This window comes from Rhinolophus ferrumequinum, assembly GCF_004115265.2.
Source record: "Rhinolophus ferrumequinum isolate MPI-CBG mRhiFer1 chromosome 15 unlocalized genomic scaffold, mRhiFer1_v1.p scaffold_54_arrow_ctg1_1, whole genome shotgun sequence".
NCBI classification, from domain to species: domain Eukaryota; kingdom Metazoa; phylum Chordata; class Mammalia; order Chiroptera; family Rhinolophidae; genus Rhinolophus; species Rhinolophus ferrumequinum.
Genome location: NW_022680357.1, coordinates 5,920,910 through 5,937,233, shown reverse-complemented (window position 1 = coordinate 5,937,233; position 16,324 = coordinate 5,920,910). Strand labels below are relative to the sequence as shown.

General features: G+C 53.4%; 3 protein-coding genes across 11 annotated transcripts in view; 2 read left to right on the top strand and 1 right to left on the bottom strand.

Annotated features, from left to right (window-relative positions):
* GLYR1 (glyoxylate reductase 1 homolog) overlaps positions 1 to 5,590 on the top strand; it is a 32,461-nt gene extending 26,871 nt beyond the window's left edge. For all 6 annotated transcript variants that reach the window (XM_033102023.1, XM_033102022.1, XM_033102021.1 and 3 more), the window contains 2 exons: positions 44 to 168; positions 3,412 to 5,590. In XM_033102023.1, the coding sequence (XP_032957914.1) occupies positions 44 to 168; positions 3,412 to 3,486 (200 nt within the window). In that variant the 3' untranslated portion in view covers positions 3,487 to 5,590. The remainder of the gene's footprint in view (positions 1 to 43; positions 169 to 3,411) is intronic.
* Positions 5,591 to 6,082: 492 nt separating this feature from the next.
* On the top strand, positions 6,083 to 12,290 carry ROGDI (rogdi atypical leucine zipper). 3 transcript variants are annotated; one of them, XM_033102025.1, is made up of 11 exons: positions 6,083 to 6,200; positions 6,277 to 6,348; positions 7,114 to 7,196; positions 7,469 to 7,523; positions 8,248 to 8,328; positions 9,115 to 9,210; positions 10,447 to 10,545; positions 10,885 to 10,998; positions 11,111 to 11,160; positions 11,263 to 11,389; positions 11,707 to 12,290. In XM_033102025.1, the coding sequence occupies exons 1-11, from the start codon at positions 6,156 to 6,158 to the stop codon at positions 11,746 to 11,748; spliced, it is 864 nt and encodes a 287-aa protein (XP_032957916.1). In that variant the 5' UTR covers positions 6,083 to 6,155; the 3' UTR covers positions 11,749 to 12,290. The 3 variants fall into 3 exon arrangements, with proteins under 3 accessions (XP_032957916.1, XP_032957915.1, XP_032957917.1); XM_033102024.1 differs by having other exon boundaries at positions 10,825 to 10,998; XM_033102026.1 differs by lacking the exons at positions 7,114 to 7,196; positions 7,469 to 7,523 and having other exon boundaries at positions 10,825 to 10,998.
* A 148-nt stretch (positions 12,291 to 12,438) lies between these two features.
* On the bottom strand, positions 12,439 to 13,575 carry SMIM22 (small integral membrane protein 22). Of its 2 annotated transcripts, none has more exons than XM_033102028.1 (4): positions 13,448 to 13,575; positions 13,086 to 13,229; positions 12,892 to 13,001; positions 12,439 to 12,749 (listed from the first exon to the last, which is right to left on the bottom strand). In XM_033102028.1, the coding sequence occupies exons 2-4, from the start codon at positions 13,204 to 13,206 to the stop codon at positions 12,708 to 12,710; spliced, it is 273 nt and encodes a 90-aa protein (XP_032957919.1). In that variant the 5' UTR covers positions 13,207 to 13,229; positions 13,448 to 13,575; the 3' UTR covers positions 12,439 to 12,707. The 2 variants fall into 2 exon arrangements, with proteins under 2 accessions (XP_032957919.1, XP_032957920.1); XM_033102029.1 differs by lacking the exon at positions 13,448 to 13,575 and adding an exon at positions 13,350 to 13,429.
* Between the last annotated feature and the right edge of the window lie 2,749 nt (positions 13,576 to 16,324).

Sequence of the window (16,324 nt, the reverse complement as noted above, 5' to 3'; positions counted from 1 at the left end):
CCAATCCTTTCAGTTCTTCTGATAAGTGGCTTTCCCTCTTCAGATATCCTGCAAGGAAACTTTAAGCCTGATTTCTACCTGAAATACATTCAGAAAGATCTCCGCTTAGCCATTGCACTGGGCGATGCCGTCAACCATCCAACTCCTATGGCAGCTGCAGCCAATGAGGTAACTAACCAAGAGGCAGTGGCACAAGTCCCAGCAGCCTTCCCTTTGTTTTTCTTCTATTATTATTCCCTTCTACTTATTTTGGCTTTTTTTGCTCCTTGTATAACCTTTCAAGGTGGAATCCTAGGTCACTGATTTTATACATGCCTCTTCTAACAGGAGCATTTAAAGCTGGACACTTCCTTCTGAGTTGTGCTTATTTATTAATACTTCCCTTATGATTTCTTTGGCCTGTAGATTACTTAAAAGTTTATCAAATATTTAGGGTTTTCCTAGATGTCTAATGGTTATTGATTTCTAATGTATCTCTTTTGTGGTCAAAGAATACACCCTGTATGATTTTTAACTCTTTAAATTTATTCAGACTTGTTTTGTGGCCCAGCAGATGGTCTGTTTTGTTGGCTGTGCCACGTGCACCTAAGAAAACTGTTCGGTTGTTGTTGGGTGCTGTGTTCTGCAGATACCGATTAGATCAAGATGGTTGGTGATGTTTTTCAGATCATCTTTACTGACCTTTCTCTCTGGTTCTTTCAGTTGCTGAAAGAGGGATGTTAAAGTCTCCAACTGTGATTGTGGGATTGTCTGTTTCTCGCTTTAACTTTGTGCATTTTGCTTAATGCCTTTGAAACTCTTGTTATTAGTCTCTTAGCCATTTATGCATATGTTTTCTTGATGAATTTGCCCTGTCATTATTATGAAACGTCCCTCCTAATCTTTGTCTTCAAGCTTGTTGTCTGATTTTACTATAGCCACTATAGCCTTCTCATGCTTACTCTTTTCATGGCATATCTTTTCCATCCATTTACTTTCAACCTGTGTTTTTATGTTTAATCTTTTGCAAAGTCTATAGTTGGTGCTTGCATTTTTATCCATTCTGACAATATCTGCCTATTAATTGGAGTGTTTAGTCTAAATTAACATTTTTGAGTAATGTATTAAGCACCTAGACGTGCACTTTCTGAAAATAGTTTTTTAGAAGTACAGCTTGCTTATCTCAACCTGATAGAAATGTAATCTTAAAAAAAATCCAGCTGAGCAGTATTTGTCTTTACCATAGAGTTACAATAAAAACATTTTATGAAACATACAGATTCATTTATTTTAAAGCTGTAGCTTCTAGTGCTATAAGCTCACACACATTTCCATTCATGTTAAATACTTAGAGGTCTCAAGTGGCTTATCCCAGCAAAGAAAAAGTTAAAGAAAAAAAAACAAAAAACCACAGTACTGCTCTTTCCAGACCTGCCTTTTCATAGTGCATAATCTTTTGTCCCTGAATTCTGTCTTCTGTCCCTTCCTTGTCAGAGTATTTATTTCACTCTTTCAGATTGCTGTACAATTTCAGGTTCTTCCTGTTTGTTTTACCGTGGGTTCTCCTGGCAGTAGATTTCCTTGTGTATTTTATCTTTTTTATTGTTGACAAGCTTGTCTTGAACTGTCGTTACTTCTGAAAGGTTCCATGTGTGACTTGTGTTGAGGTACTTTCCTCAACACTTATCTATGAGGTGATTTCCAACTTGCCTTCACTGTGATTCGTTAGCTTGGAAACAGATTTTGGTCGATTTCTTAGTGGAGCATGGCACGTTCTGGCCATTTGGATGGTGTGACTTTAGGCTGTCTACTGTTTGCATCTTAAGGTTAACAAGTCCGTTAATATTCAGTGTGTCTTGAAGTCTATTGATGTGTGGTTGGGTTCGGAGTTCGCATTTTATCATTTGATTGCTGTTTGTCCCCGCTGGCTTTTGTTTGTCATCTCCTCCTTTCTTGCCTTCTTTTGTTACCTGAATATTTTTTAGGATTCCATTTTATCTATTGGCTTTTTAACGATGCATTATTCTTCTTCTGTCTTTAGGAATTGCACTATGCATCCTTAACTTCACAGCCCACTTAGAGTTAACATTGTACCTCCCACCTGAGATGTAGATCCATTTACTTCTCTCCCTCATCCTTTAGGTCAGGCTGTCTCACCCTGGGTAATATTGACGTTTTGTTGTGTGAACTGTCCTGTACGTTGCAGGATGTGTAGCAAATCTCCGTCCTCTACCCACTAGATGCCAGCAGCACCCTTTCAGTTGATAGAAAATGTCTCCAGACATTACCAAATGGTCCCCTGGGAGGCAGAATCATCCCAGGTTGAGAACCCCTGCTTTAGGGTACAGATGTCCTATGTGAATGGTTTGCTTTAAGTAGTCATATGTACTTTAAAGAAATTAAGAGGAAAAATAACTATTTTTCTAATTTGCCATTTCCAGTGCTCTCTTCTTTTCTGAAGAATTGAATTTCTCTTTGGTATTATTTCCTTTCAGCTAGGAGAACCTGCTCTAGCATTTCCTGTAATGCAGGTCTGCTAGTGACGATAGGTTTTCTTTTATCTGAAAAGGTCTTTATTTAGCCTTCATTCTGAGTTGACAGCTACACCTGAACTGTAATGGACACTAAGTTACGGCTCCAACTGGACTATGTTTAAAAAAAAAGAAAAAAAATGCAGCTGGTCACGTGGGAGGAACCTCATGTCCCGCGGCATTTCCTCAGCATGACGGTGCCATAGTGCCCTTGGTGAACAATGGCTTTTAATTCTTTCCATACTTTTTAAACATTCACCTGGTGTCTCTGGGGTGGCCATTAATTACCAAGCGCCGCACTAGGCTCTCGGGGCCATGTTGGGGTGTAGCCCCTTCCCTTCCTGTGGAGCTTATATTTTAATGGAAGGAGGCACAAAATAAGCACATAAGTATTTAAACAAGTAAGAATTTCACATGGTCAGAAATGTGAATAAATAGAATAGAGAGGTGACCAGGGTAAAGTGGTGCTTTAGATGAGGGGGCAGGGAAGGCCTTGGAGCTGGCGGGGAAGGAGCCAGGCTTTGCTGAGAAGGGTGTCCTGTGCGGAGAAAAGGGCGAGGAGAGTGGCCCAGAGAAGAACATGGAAGTCCTTGGAGGGTCTTTGACAGGAAGGGACGTGGCTGTGATGATTAACACTGAGCCCCGCCTCTGTGCTGACACTCAGAACATGTTGCATCCCTCACTCCATTTAATCCTCACCATAACCCTGTTACCTTTCCATAATATCAAGAAGCAGTGGCTGAGGTACTTTTTCCAGTTAGCAAAGGAGCCAGGAGTCACACCCCGACAGCCTGAACTCTAAAATGTCCCTGCCTAATCACATCTAGAACTACCTCCAGGAAGCAGAGCCGTGTCTTTTAGTTGTGTGGCCAGAGGCTGAGCCCATCTTATTTTCTTCCAGGTGTACAAAAGAGCCAAGGCACTGGACCAGTCTGACAACGACATGTCTGCCGTGTACCGGGCCTACATACACTAAGCCCCTGCCCCCCTAATCTTCCCTCTGACCCCCTCTTCCTCACACGGGGTTGGGGTCCTGGGACTTCACTCTGGACCAGTCCACCTGTCTCCATCTCCTTTTATACAGACTTTGAGACTTGGCATCAGCACAGAACACAGCATTACTTCTCCCCTGGAGGTCCTGTGGAGGGAAGGGATGTCAGCAGGATTGGCCTGTGGGAAAGCTCTTGAGCTGGGCACTGGCCCTCAGACCAGGTGGCTGTGTGTTCACACACACACACACACACACACACACACACACACCCCACACATACATACACACACACGCACACAGGCTCTTGCCCCAGGATAAAAGCTGCCCAGAAACTGCTGCCTGGCTTTTTTTTTTTTTCTTCCTTCCGAGCTTGTCTTATTTCAGACCCCTTCTAGTCAAGGAACTAGAATCAGCAGGCGAGCTGGAAGCCTTCCCCACTGCTTCCCTCAGAGCGAAGAGGCTGTGGTCAGGTCCACATCCCCCACTGGATCCCCTGCAGAGAGAGGCTCTGGGCCAAGGTGAACCAGCACAGACTAAACGGAGAGTCCCGTGGGCCCTCCAACCTCAGGTGACCAGCTGATGAGGATTGTCATGTTTAAGCTACCAGTGTGTAACCAACTCTCCAGAAATGCCTTTGTGAACTGAAAAGAGATCGGCCAAGTCAAGCAAAGACAGGCCTCTGGCTTTCCAGGGAGAGCAGCAAATAGCCAGCCTGTAAGTGAGCCTCACAGAAGCCTGCTCTCCTCGCTGCTGTTCAGTACCTGTCCCAGAAGTCACCGTCACTGCGGAGCCCTGGGCTGGGATCAGACTTCCTTACTTTGGTATAAGGGGAGCTCATGCCTCACCAGGCTGTTTTAGTATTTAGATTTGCATTCCAGCCCTTGGGAAGGGGGATCTGAGGGCCACTGAGTGAGGAGTGAAGAGGGAAGGAGATGGGCTCTTTCCGGTTTCCGTTACGTCACAGACTCTCCACCTGGTTCTGAAGATCCACTCTGATGCGGTCCCCTCAAAATGGCCCCATTTTCTCCCACCTGTCCCTGCACAAGTCTTCCGCATGCCCCCCTCTCTCCATTCTTTTCCCTTTCCCCTTTTCCTCCCATGGAGACAGTACTTCTTCCTGTCTGTCCCTTTGGCCCAGACCCAGCCTGAACGATGACCATTTCTTAGGCTCAGCTCTTGAAACAGGAATGAGTGTCTTCACTTCAGTCAGCAGCATGGTCTTCGGTGCTTCCAGGGCCCTGGGGTCTGTCGGGAGGGAAGAGGAGAGCTGGGCCTGACCAAACCTGAACTAACTGACCCTCAGATGGATCCAAGACATCCTCGAGGCCCTAGCATTTCTCCTTGGATAGGGGACCAGAGAGGCTTGAAATGTGGCATAAAAACAAGGAGAAGTCACCTAAAGGATGTCAGTGTTGTCTCCCTCTGCGTGGGTTGCATTTTTCAAAGTCATACTTGTCAGAAGGTCAGCATTTATAGTGAATATATAATGAGGTGGCCACACTGGTGTGGGTCCCTCCCTCTCACAACCTTGGCCCTTTTCCACTGATCAGAACCCAGGTTAAGGGATCTCAGAAGACATGGGGAGGAGGGCAGGGGGGCAAGGAAGATGCCTGTGGGTTTTTAGCACAGTTGATTTCACTGGGATTTTGAATTCTTTTCTGTCTGAACACAAAGCCTGTTATAGTCCTAGCGGGACACGGGGGGAGGGGGGAAGTGGGGGAAGAGGCTGTAATGAAACTGGTTAGTCAATGTTGTCTTAATATTGTTGACAGTTCTGTAAAGTTCCTTTTTATGAATATTTCTGTTTAAGCTATTTCACCTTTGTTTTGAAATCCTTCCCTTTTAAGGAGAAAATGTGACACTTGTGAAAAGCTTGTAAGAAAGCCCCTCTGCCGCCCCTTTTTTTCCTTTAAATGACAAATCTAGGTAATTAAGGTTGTGAATTTTTATTTTTGCTTTGTTTTTAATGAACAATTGTCTTTCAGAATAGGATTGTGTGATAATGTTTAAATGGCAAAAACAAAACATGATTTTGTGCAATTAACAAAAAGCTACTGCAAGCAAAATAAAACGTTTCTTGGTAACACAACTGTGACTGATTACCTGCCCCCGGGACACCGACCGTTGTGCGGTGGAGGGAGGTGGAGGATGGAAGATGGGTCGGCGGGCTGGGCGCGGGGCGGCGGCCTCGTCGAGTCCTCCCCTGGCTTCCTCCTGGACCAACCGAACCAGACGGACGATGGCGAGACCCAGCGAGAGCAGAATGCCCCATTGGCCAATTGCCAGGCGCAACGAAAGCAAGCCATCCCGCCGGCCAATCGATGAGTGCAAGCGGGGCAGGGCGCCCTATCGGAGCCGCGAAGGGGCGGGACAAGAGCCGCAGCTCACGAGCCCGAGGGCACGGCGCCGGCGGCTGGTGCGGACCGCATCCCGCAGCCGGCGCAAACGGGTTTGCGTATCCACTAGCCTCGTTCCATTCCGCTGTGTCGTGACCGGGGGCGCCCTCTCTGCCAATCGGTGGTAGGAGGAGGTGTTTTGGGGCGGGGTAGGTCCCTGCTCAGCCAATCGGCGGCGGGGGGTGGGCCCCAGCGCCACGAACGGACGAAGCGGCGGGCGGCTGGCCGGAGACGGTCGCTGGGCGGCGAGTGGCGACTATGGCGACCGCAATGGCAGCGACGGCAGTGGAGCGAGCGGTGCTGGTGAGGCGCGTGGGCAGGCGCCGGGACGGGTCGGGGGCGGTGGGCCCGAGCGGCTGACAGCGGCCTGTCCCCGCAGGAGGAGGAATTCCGCTGGCTGCTGCACGACGAAGTTCACGCCGTGCTGAGGCAGCTGCAGGACATCCTCAAGGTAACACCTCGCGGATGGCCGCGGGCCTTTGCGTGCGCCCACCTTCCCCAGCCTCCCCTGGCGCGGCTCCTTCACCGGCCGGCCGCGCCTGCCCCCCGAGCGCCTGCTGCGTACCCGAACGCGCGATGTTCAGACGGGGCCCTGCCTTCAGTGGACTTGTCCAGTCGGAGGCACGCGTAGATGGTTACCCTGTTCCACAATCAGCTGTGTGAGCTCGGTGGGCCTGGATTGAGCCCCAGGGTGGGGCGCGGTCGGCCTCCTTTGAAGCAGTGACATTTAACCTGAGATCTGAAGGACCCCAGCATTGGTGACATTAGCCGCGGACTCATCCTCTCTTGGCCTCCCAGTCATCATTTGTAAAAAGGAGATAACAGTACAGGCCTCACCGGGCTGCCGTGAAAATAAGCCAGGCAGTCAACTCACAAATGTCCGGGCATTGCCTAGTATGGCCAGAATTGAGGGTTGCCATGACTACTGTGGTTCCCTGATTCTGTTCCCCACACCCCAGCACCTTAACCAAGCTGGTTCGTTCTATATCTTCATGTTGGGCATAGTCGGCTAGGCGACCAGAGAATGTGGAAGAAGCTGGTATCCGCTCACGTAGGACCTGAAACTCAGGCCGTGGGGGAGGGGCCGGAGCAGTGGGAAGGTTCCAGTGAGGCCAGTCCACCTTGTTCGTCCCCTAGCCGACCTAGGAACGGGGCTTCTGGAAAGAGTGCTGGGCTGGATTAGGTGAACTTTACACCACTCCCCTTTGTCCCCCAGGAGGCCGCTCTCCGCTTTACTCTGCCAGGTTCAGGCACCGAGGGGCCCGCCAAGCAAGAGAATTTCATTCTGGGCAGCTGTGGGTGAGCCCAGGCTGGGGCAGAAATCGGGGGAGGAGGGGGCTGGATGGGCTCCTTAGGAGCGGGGTCGCCTGGGATACCCTCTAGGAGAGGTGGCACGGCCAAGGCCCTGCCCTGCAGACTGATTGCAGCTCCAATATCCAAAGGCTGTGCGGTAAGGCAGGCGGTGGGACAAGTCGGACCCATGCTGTGACGGCCAGGGACAGCCCTTCTGGATGGTCTGGGTGGTAGGAGGGGGCAGCTGCAGGCACTGTTCTGACCCCTATGTGTTGCAGCACAGACCAGGTGAAGGGTGTGCTGACTCTGCAAGGGGACGCGCTGAGCCAGGCGGTGAGTCCCTGGCCCTTCTCCCCTTCCTATGTTGCTGGAGAAGCCAGTGGGGAAGAGTATGGGGGCCTCCTGATTATTTCAGCTCTGCCACTAGCTGGCTGTGTGACTCTGGGCAGGATCCTTGACCTCTCTGGGCCTCAGTTTCCTCGTCTGTAAAATGACAACCCCCAACCTCTTCATGGGACTGGTGTGGGGCTTCGGTGAGAGGTGCAAGAAGGGGATGCTTTGCACACGGCCTAGCCCAGAGTCTGGGCCCAGTGAAGCATGGGCATTGGTGGGTAAGGCTGGCCCCAGATTGGAATCAGAGTGGAATCAGCCAACAGCTGATCTCCATCTGTACCCGACCCTGTGCCAGGTGCCAAAACATGGGAGAAGGTCCCTCTCCTTCACGGGTGGGCGTTCAGTCTCTTGGCCTGTGTAAATATTCCCTGTCTGCCCAGAGTCACACGCCTGCTCTCAGCCAAGGCCACCTTCCTATTTCTTGGCCTCTTTTCCCTTTCATTTGTCTGTTGTTCCTCTTGGGCCTGAGTTCCTGTTTCCTGACCTCCCTGTTCACTCCCCCCACACCCTGAAACGGCCGCGGTGTTGGGAGTCCCCCCACCACAGAGTGGCTGGAGCCTAAACCACCACACACACCCTGTTTCTGCCCCTGGCTCAAGAGTTCAGAGTGGCCAAAAGCAGGAGGGCATCCCTCTGCACGGCTTATCCCACTCTTGCCCATCAGGACGTGAACCTGAAGATGCCCCGGAACAACCAGCTGCTACATTTCGCCTTCCGGGAGGACAAGCAGTGGAAGCTGCAGCAGGTAACTAGACCCTTCCCTGGCCAAGGCTCAGGCTACAAGGGCAGGCAGGGGCAGGCCTGCAGGCCTCCAGGGACTGGCCACCCTGGGGATTTGTGGCCACAGCAAGCCTGAGAGGGTGTTTCCTAGCAGCGAAGCTGGAGTGGGTGGGGCCTGGGGCTCTAGAGCCTAGCCTTATGGGAGGTGGGACCTGTCCTTCTTAGGCCCTCAGGCCCCAGCAGGAACCACAGGGATCCTCTTAAACAAGTCACTCCCTGCGTAGTCTCCAGGGCCTTCCCATGGCTTCAGGGGACCAAGTACATGCTCCCTACCAACTCCTACGTGACTGGGCTCTAGCCTCTGTCCCCACCACCCCAGCTGGCCGTGATCAGTCTCTACCTCCTGGCATTTGCTCGTGCTTGCCCTCTGCCTGAAGTCCTCTCCCCCAGCTGTTCTCATCACACGGGTGTCAGCTCAAAAGTCACCTCCCTAGGGCCTCCTCCCCCGTTTTGTTCCTTGTGCGAGTCATGCATGTGGTCTATTATCGTGTGGCTTTACTCTGTTACCGTCTGTTCTCCTTCAGAAGGTGAGCGGCATGAGGCCAGGGGCCGGGGCTGCCTCAGTCTGGGCCATATGCCCAGTGAGGCCACATCTATAGGGGCGGGGTCAGGCAGGCAGCACCCACCCACCCCTCCAAGGATGACAGCCCCTTAGAGTGGGCTGGCCCCTGGAGACTGTGGCTGCTCTGAAGCTGGCACCTCTCCTTGCTGGGACCCAGCCCCCTGACTGCTCAGTGGGTGCTGTTTTCAGATCCAGGATGCCAGGAACCACGTGAGCCAAGCCATTTACCTCCTGGACAACCGGGATGAGAACTACCAGTTCAGGACAGGAGCAGAGGTCCTCAAGGTGAGCTGCCTACCGGGAGAGGGGAGCCAGGTTCCCCAGCCCCGGCCACTGACCAGGCCCCTGAGAGTGCCGCCCCCATTCCTCAAGTGTAGCTGACGGTTGACCCTTCACCTCTCTGTGTATACAGTGAGCCACAGTCAAATGGCTCACAGCCCAAACTCCAGAATCAGACCTCGGTTCTGCTCCTCGGGGCTCCACTACACGCTGTGCAACCTCAAGTCACTTACTTAGCCACTCTGTGCCTCCATAGCCTCTCCTCCCCCGTAAAACGGGGACTACCAATTGTGATAATGTAGGTAAAGCGGCCCCCAGTTGGTGCTCTGTAATAGTAGCTGCTAGTAGTAGTACTAACAATAGGAAAACCTTCCTAATTAACAAAGTCAATTCATAAAGCATGGAGGGAAGAGCTGAGCCTGGATGTGCTGGACTCATGCTGTAGCTCTGCCCATGACGTGCTGTGTGTCCTAAGGTGGGCCACCTCCCCTCTGGACCTCTGGTTCCTCATATGAAATTTGAAACTAGATAGCCTTTGCAGAACGGTGACTGCCCTGGGGGTTTAATGTGCAGCCCCCAGGCCCCCGCCCAACAATTTTGCCTTTCCCTGGAGCCAGGCCACTCCAGCGCCCACAGCAACAGCTGGAAGCAGTGGAAGCTGGGCCTCTCTGAGGAGAGCAAGTCAGGGCGTTGCTCTGCGGCAGAGGGAAGGGATGAGTTCCAGATGGTTCTACTGTTTATGAGCTATGTGACCTTATCCCTTCAGAGCCTCAGCTTCCTCACTTGTAAAAATGGGGTTGGTGCCTGACATAAGTCCTCAACTCAGCTGTCACACTGCGTCCTCCAGGAAGCCCTCCTTGCCCCTTGCACCCTAATTGGATTAGAGCCCCTTGAAACTCCTTAATTACCTTCACCCCCATCCACCAGGTTCTTATATCCCTGAGACTAACTCCTGGGATCTTCCATTCCCCTCTGGACCAGCACCCAAGATCCTGTGCAGTAGAACCTCCTGGACCAGTGGTCCACAGTGCAGACGTCCTGCCCCCCTCCCCCAGCTGGAGCCCAATGACCTGCATCTTTAACAAGCCCTCCACTTTGGGGGTTCAGGCCCTGAGAGCAGGACCACCAAGGCTGAGCTGGGGGCCCCCATAACTCGCTCCGTGATGCTGGGGTTGGTGGGGGTGGGATCAGGACCAGGCCCTGCTGCCCTCACAGCAGCTGTGACCAGCCCCCTCCCCCCAGCTGATGGATGCTGTGATGCTGCAGCTGACGAGAGCTCGCAACCGGCTCACCACCCCCGCCACCCTCACTCTGCCTGAGATCGCCGCCAGTGGCCTCACGGTCAGTGTCTCAGTCCAGGAGAGGGGGTCCTCTGGGAGAGACACAGGGGTGCCGAGGGGTCCTGGAAGCCCAAAATTGTCACCAGTCAGAGTTCTATGTCTATGGCTATGCATAGTTTTCTGGGATAGGGTCCTCGGCTTCCATCCTGTGTCCCCCAAATATATCACCCATGATCTGAGTCAGTAGTTTCCAAGCCCGGTGGAACAGGAAGTTACCCGAGGTACCTAGGAAGAGTCCGGAAACCCCAGTCCATAGGATGGGTCCTGGGGTTCCCTCCAGGTGGTCCTTGGGGGTCCTGTGCCTGCCCAGCCCTCATCCTGCCTGCCTGCCCGCCCACAGCGGATGTTTGCCCCCGCCCTGCCCTCCGATGTGCTGGTCAATGTCTACATCAACCTCAACAAGCTCTGCCTCACTGTGTACCAGCTGCACGCTCTGCAGCCCAATTCCACCAAGGTGAGCAGGCCCCGCCCACCTCACCTCCCACCTGTCCAGCACCACCGCCGCCCCCACAGGCCCATGCCCTGCAGCCCTGAGGCCTGACCGTGTCTGGTGCTCTTCTGCCTAGAACTTCCGCCCATCTGGAGGTTCCGTGCTTCACAGCCCTGGGGCCATGTTGTAAGTACACTGCTGGGAGGTGTGCCCTGGAGCACCTTCCACACCCCAAACCTCTGCACCTCAGGGGCTCGGGTGCTCAGGGACCCTCCCCTTTCCCCACAGCGAGTGGGGTTCCCAGCGTCTGGAGGTGAGCCATGTCCACAAGGTGGAGTCTGTGATCCCGTGGCTCAATGATGCCCTCGTCTTTTTCACCGTCTCCCTGCAGCTCTGCCAGCAGCTCAAGGATAAGGTGGGCGCACCGGGGGGGGCAGGGTTGAGGCTGGGCCACACTCTCAGACAGACTGGGCCAGCCATGCAGCAGGCTGCTAAGCCCTTTCATTTTGGGGAGATTCCAAGGGCTCTTGTCACACCCCCAAATCTTAAGGTCCATTGTACTCTCTGCACACACCAGGCAGATGGGCCATGGTGTATGCTGGGCAATAGTACCCTCTCCGATACACTGACCTTGGATGACCTTGAAATCTCACCTAGGTCACAGGGTACAGCAGGGGCCAGGCCTCCCAGCACCACCACTCACCACGTCCCCTCACCTTCCTCCCTCCCCAGATCTCCGTGTTCTCCAGCTACTGGAGCTACAGGCCTTTCTAAGCAGAGCACCCAAGAGCCTGTTCCCCTAGGAAGTGGCCCCTGCCCAGGGGTTCTCTGTCCCCACCGGACACACGCCTTGGTGTGTGGGCCCGAGCCAGAGCCACCACTACTCCGTCTTGCCCATCCCATTTGCACAGATGGGAGTGAACACTGGAACCTTGCGGGGGAAGGGACGCTGGCTTGCTTTTTGTTTTGGATGGGGGTGGGTCAGGAAGATAGGGCCAGAGGTGGCCCACATTCCTAGTTCTGTCCTTTGGACTCAAGGTGGGGCCTGGTCCAGGGCTCTTCCCCGCTTCGCTGCTTGCCTGCTGAGCTGACCCCAGCATGGCAGCTGCCCCCTGGATAATGAGGGGCAGCGACACCCCGCTTCCCGCTGGAAGGTGAGGGGTGGGTGGTGACCCGAAGCTATGAGTTGGGAAGGAGGGAGGTGGAAAACGGCAGACAGAAGCCACTCACCATGAGCTGGAGAGCCCCTGACTGTGTTTGCTTGGCAATACCACTAGGGCCTCCGAGAAATAAAGACCATCCGACTTTGCCTGGCACCCCTCTGTCTATATGTCTGTCTGCGTGGGGACAGGTTGGGGGTCCCTGTTGGTGAGAGCTGGGTGGACGACGCAGTGACTGAGCCCCTGCCTCCTCACACCACCTTTGAGCGGGTCCCCCCAGCTGCCGAGGGGCTGAGTGGGGTGATGACAGGGGCTTTGCCTGTGGGGTTGGGCCCCAAGTTTGAGCCCAGCTTCCCCTCCCATGGGGGGGGCAGTTACTTAAGGTCTCCTGGTGACAGCCAGGCCACCGAAGGCTGTGAGGGACCAGGTGGGCATTGAGATGGAGCGGTGAGTGCCCGCACTGCCCACCCCTTGAGTGGAGGTCAGAACACACTTCAGACTCAGGCTCTGGGCAAACAAGGCCGTGTTTCTGTTTCCCAGCAGGACACATAGACAGGGGCAGGGGACTCCGTGTTAAGGATCCAGGGCCAGGTTATCCACACCCATGGAGCTTTCCTGCAAGAGAGGCACAGAGGGGCCCCGGTGGGCTTCACTCCTTCCCTGCTCGCCCCCTCCAGAGGAGGCCCAGCAGCCTCCCCACCAGTGCCTCCTGCACCCCAGTGCAGTTCCTGACCTGCCAGCGGCCAACAGGACCCACCTGCTTGGCTCTCACTTTCCGGGAACTGGAGCTCTGGTGGCAGCAGCAGCAGCAGCAGCGACAGTAGCAGCAGTGCATGCAGGCCAACAGCAGCAGGAGCAGCACGGTGCCTGGGGGCGGGATGGGTGTCCAGACTCGGCCCTCGGCCTGGGACCTGGCACGAAGGGCTGGGGCCAGACGCAGAGACCACTCACCCACGAAGATGAGGAAGATGATGAGGGCAGCAGTGTCCCACGAGGACTGGAATAGGTGTCGGGACTTCAGTTTCCCCAGCACTTCCTGGGCCGTGCTCCCCAGTTCCTTCAGGTCGTCCATCTCAGCTGGGTCCTGGGTGCCACCTGTCCCAGCCCCCAGAGGGAGCCCCTCAGAACCCTGGGCTCCTCTGGGACCAGGCTACATCTAGGCCTCCCAGTCCAGCCCTGCCCCTTTCACACCACCCCTCCAGGCCCCAGCCTCACTTCCACTCCTCTCCTTGCTCAGTCCTTCTGATCCTGCTCCTGACCTCAGCCTGGACAGCCCACTCCCCAGAGCAACCCACCCCCAGACCCCAACCTGCCTCGTAGCACCCCCAGCCAGGCAGGTTCTAGCTCCTGGAAGCACAGACGACTTCCTGCTTCCGTATCCACACTACCTGAGGCCTTGGCAACCAGCCCCACCCTCCCCAGAGCCAGCCTGGGGCTGCTGAGCTCGGAGGGCAGGGCCTAGGCCCCAGCAGGCGTACTTCTCCCCACCTCCCCACCTCCTAACCCCAGCAGGGGCTGCGGGACCCTGGAGGAGGCTCCAGGCCTGTCAGCCACCTCATTCCAGGGCTTTTGAACTTTTTCTCCATAGAACAGACAAGCAGCCTGGAACCAGTGGGCACTCATGTGCTGTTGACTTCATGAATGAAGAAAACACAAAGAAAAAGAAGAGAGGCAGGGAGGAGGGTAAAAAGAAGAAAGGAGGGGAAAGGAGGTAGGGAGAAGTCGAGTCTGTTCCACCCCCCTTTCTTGGGCCGCTGGGATGTGCCTGGCGTCATAATTAGAATCTGGATCCTGATTTTCTCCGTTCTGATCCTCACAATAACCCACGGTTATCGTCTCTCAAATGATCTCTTTCCCCAGGACTGGGGGCCTGGGGCCCCTGGCCCTGTCCAGCAAGGCAGCTCTCACTCCTGCCTCCTCACAGAGAGCACAGACATGCTGCCAGGACCCCCCAGGGGCCAGAGACTGCTCAGCGCTGGAGGTTGGCTGCAAACCGTGGTCACAATTTCTTGTTTGTGTGGTGCTTATGTGGTCTAGCAGGGAAGAACACATCAGCTAATGTGAGGCTCTCCATACATTCTCTAGTTTACTCCCCACGGCAATCCCAAAGTGGGTATTATTGCTCTTCCCGTTTTACAGATGTGAAAGCTGAGGCCTTGAGAAGCTCAGCAACCAGCTCCAGACACACATCTAAAGGATTCATTTCCTATTGTTGCTGTAACATACTACCACAAACTTAGTGGCTTAAAAGAATATAAATGTATTACCTCACAGCTGTGGAGGTCAGAGTCTAAAAGGGTTGGCAGGGCTGTGTTCCTTCCAGAGGCCCTAGGGCAGAACCCCTTCCTTGCCTTTTCCAGCTTCCAGAGGCCACATTCCTTGGTTCATGCCCCGCCGCAACACTTCAGTTTCTGCTTCCATCCTCACATCTCTGACTCTACCTTCCTGCCTCCCTCTTATAAGGAACCCTGTGATTACATTGGCCCCAGGGATGATCTCCCCACCAAAATCCTTACTCACCTCTGCAGAGTCCCTTTGCCATGGAAGGTGATGTATTCACAGGTGACAGGGATAAGGATGGAGATATCTTTAGGAGCCATGATTCTGCCAACACTCCCAGTGAGCAGAGGTCAGAATTGGGACACAGGCATTCAGATCCCAGAGCCCTTGACCACCGTGTTATGGGGTCTTCTGTGCTGGGATCCCCATCTTACACCCTACCTATATCCCCTCCGTCGCATTCTGGGATCTCAGATGCCTGTTGCAGAGGGCGAGTAGTTTTGAAATGACTGGAATGTACTATTGCAAAAGGAGGGGGGGTGCAGCCCCTGTGGAAAACAGTCTGGCAGTTCCTTAAAAGTTACACGTAGTGTTATCGTATGACCCAGCAATTCCACCCCTAGGTGTATACCAAAGAGAATTGGAAACAAATACTCAAAAGACTTGCACACAACTGTGACAGCAGCTCTAATCCCAACAGCCAAGGTGGAAGCCTCCCAAGTGTCCATCAACTTAATGAATGGATAAAACGTGGTCTATCCATATAGTGGAATATTATGCAGCCATAAAAAGGAATTAAGCACTGGTACAGGCCACAACATGGATGAACCTGAAAAACATCATGCTCAGTGAAAGAGGCCAGCCACAAAAGGCCATGTATTGTATGATTCCGTTTATATGAAATGTCTAGAACAGGCATATTCATGAGAGACAGAAGTTAGTGGTCGCCAGGGGATGGGGCAGGGGAATGGGGAGTGAGTGCTTAGTGGTTATGGGGTTTCCTTTAGGGGTGATGAACATGTCTTAGAACTAGATAGAGGTGGTTTTGCAACATGGTGAATGTACAAAATGCCTCTGATCTATTCACGTTAAAATGGCTAACGGTTAATGTTATGTGACTTTTATCTCAGTTGGAAGAAAAACTGGGGAGGGAGGCTGATGACTGTGGCCCCGCCCTCCCGCCACACTTGGCCTGCCTGGGTGGACAGAGGCCCACGGTTCCTTCCTCTCCCCACTGGCCCTCAGTCTTCCAGTTCAGACCTCTGAGCGCCTCGTTTCCTGTTTGTCATTTCCATTATGAAAGTAAGATTTTCTCATTAAAGAAAATCTGTGAAACTCTGAGGTGTTCAAAGACAAAAACCAGCTGTAGAGCCTCCAGACCCAAACAGAACAATGATGGGTTTGAGGGGGGGTGGTTTCGGGTGGATGAGAGCCCCAGACTTGGACCCTGGTCCCAGCCCTTAACACCCACCAGTGTGTGACCTGGGGCACAGTTCCTGACCCCTCTCTGCCTCAGTTTCCTCATCTGTAAAATGGGTGTGTGAATAGTGTCCCCCCCCTCCTCAGGTTGTTGTGAGGATTGGAATAATTGACGTGGAAGCGCCCTTGGCACAATGACGGGACTAGAAAACAGGCACTCAGCAACTGCGGGTTACTCTGACCCCGCTTGTGGCTGTGCTTCCCTCTGGTCCTTTGTCTTCGGTATACATTCGGGCTCACCCGCCATCCTCACACTTGAACCTCCACCTCTCCCAATCAGCATAGCCGAAAGCGTCTTGCAAATGACTGCTGCTTTCTTTCAGCAAACCTGATCCTTCAGTTCGCAATCCCTGTGAGCACCCAATGAGTCCTTCTTCCCCCCAGTTTTTCAGAATCCTGCATCACTCACATGGGATGGTTTTCCTGGAGAA

What these genes read in the sequence shown, in the direction of transcription:
- ROGDI (XM_033102024.1), top strand. Translation starts at nt 6,156, where the DNA reads ATGGCGACCGCAATGGCAGCGACGGCAGTGGAGCGAGCGGTGCTG. An exon ending in CAGTGGAGCGAGCGGTGCTG is followed by an intron (nt 6,201 to 6,276) that starts GTGAGGCGCGTG and finishes CTGTCCCCGCAG; the next exon opens with GAGGAGGAATTCCGCTGGCT. An exon ending in AGCAGTGGAAGCTGCAGCAG is followed by an intron (nt 8,329 to 9,114) that starts GTAACTAGACCC and finishes TGCTGTTTTCAG; the next exon opens with ATCCAGGATGCCAGGAACCA.
- SMIM22 (XM_033102028.1), bottom strand. Translation starts at nt 13,206, where the DNA reads ATGGACGACCTGAAGGAACTGGGGAGCACGGCCCAGGAAGTGCTGGGG. An exon ending in CATCTTCCTCATCTTCGTGG is followed by an intron (nt 13,002 to 13,085) that starts GTGAGTGGTCTC and finishes TCCCGCCCCCAG; the next exon opens with GCACCGTGCTGCTCCTGCTG. An exon ending in GGAAAGTGAGAGCCAAGCAG is followed by an intron (nt 12,750 to 12,891) that starts GTGGGTCCTGTT and finishes CCTCTCTTGCAG; the next exon opens with GAAAGCTCCATGGGTGTGGA.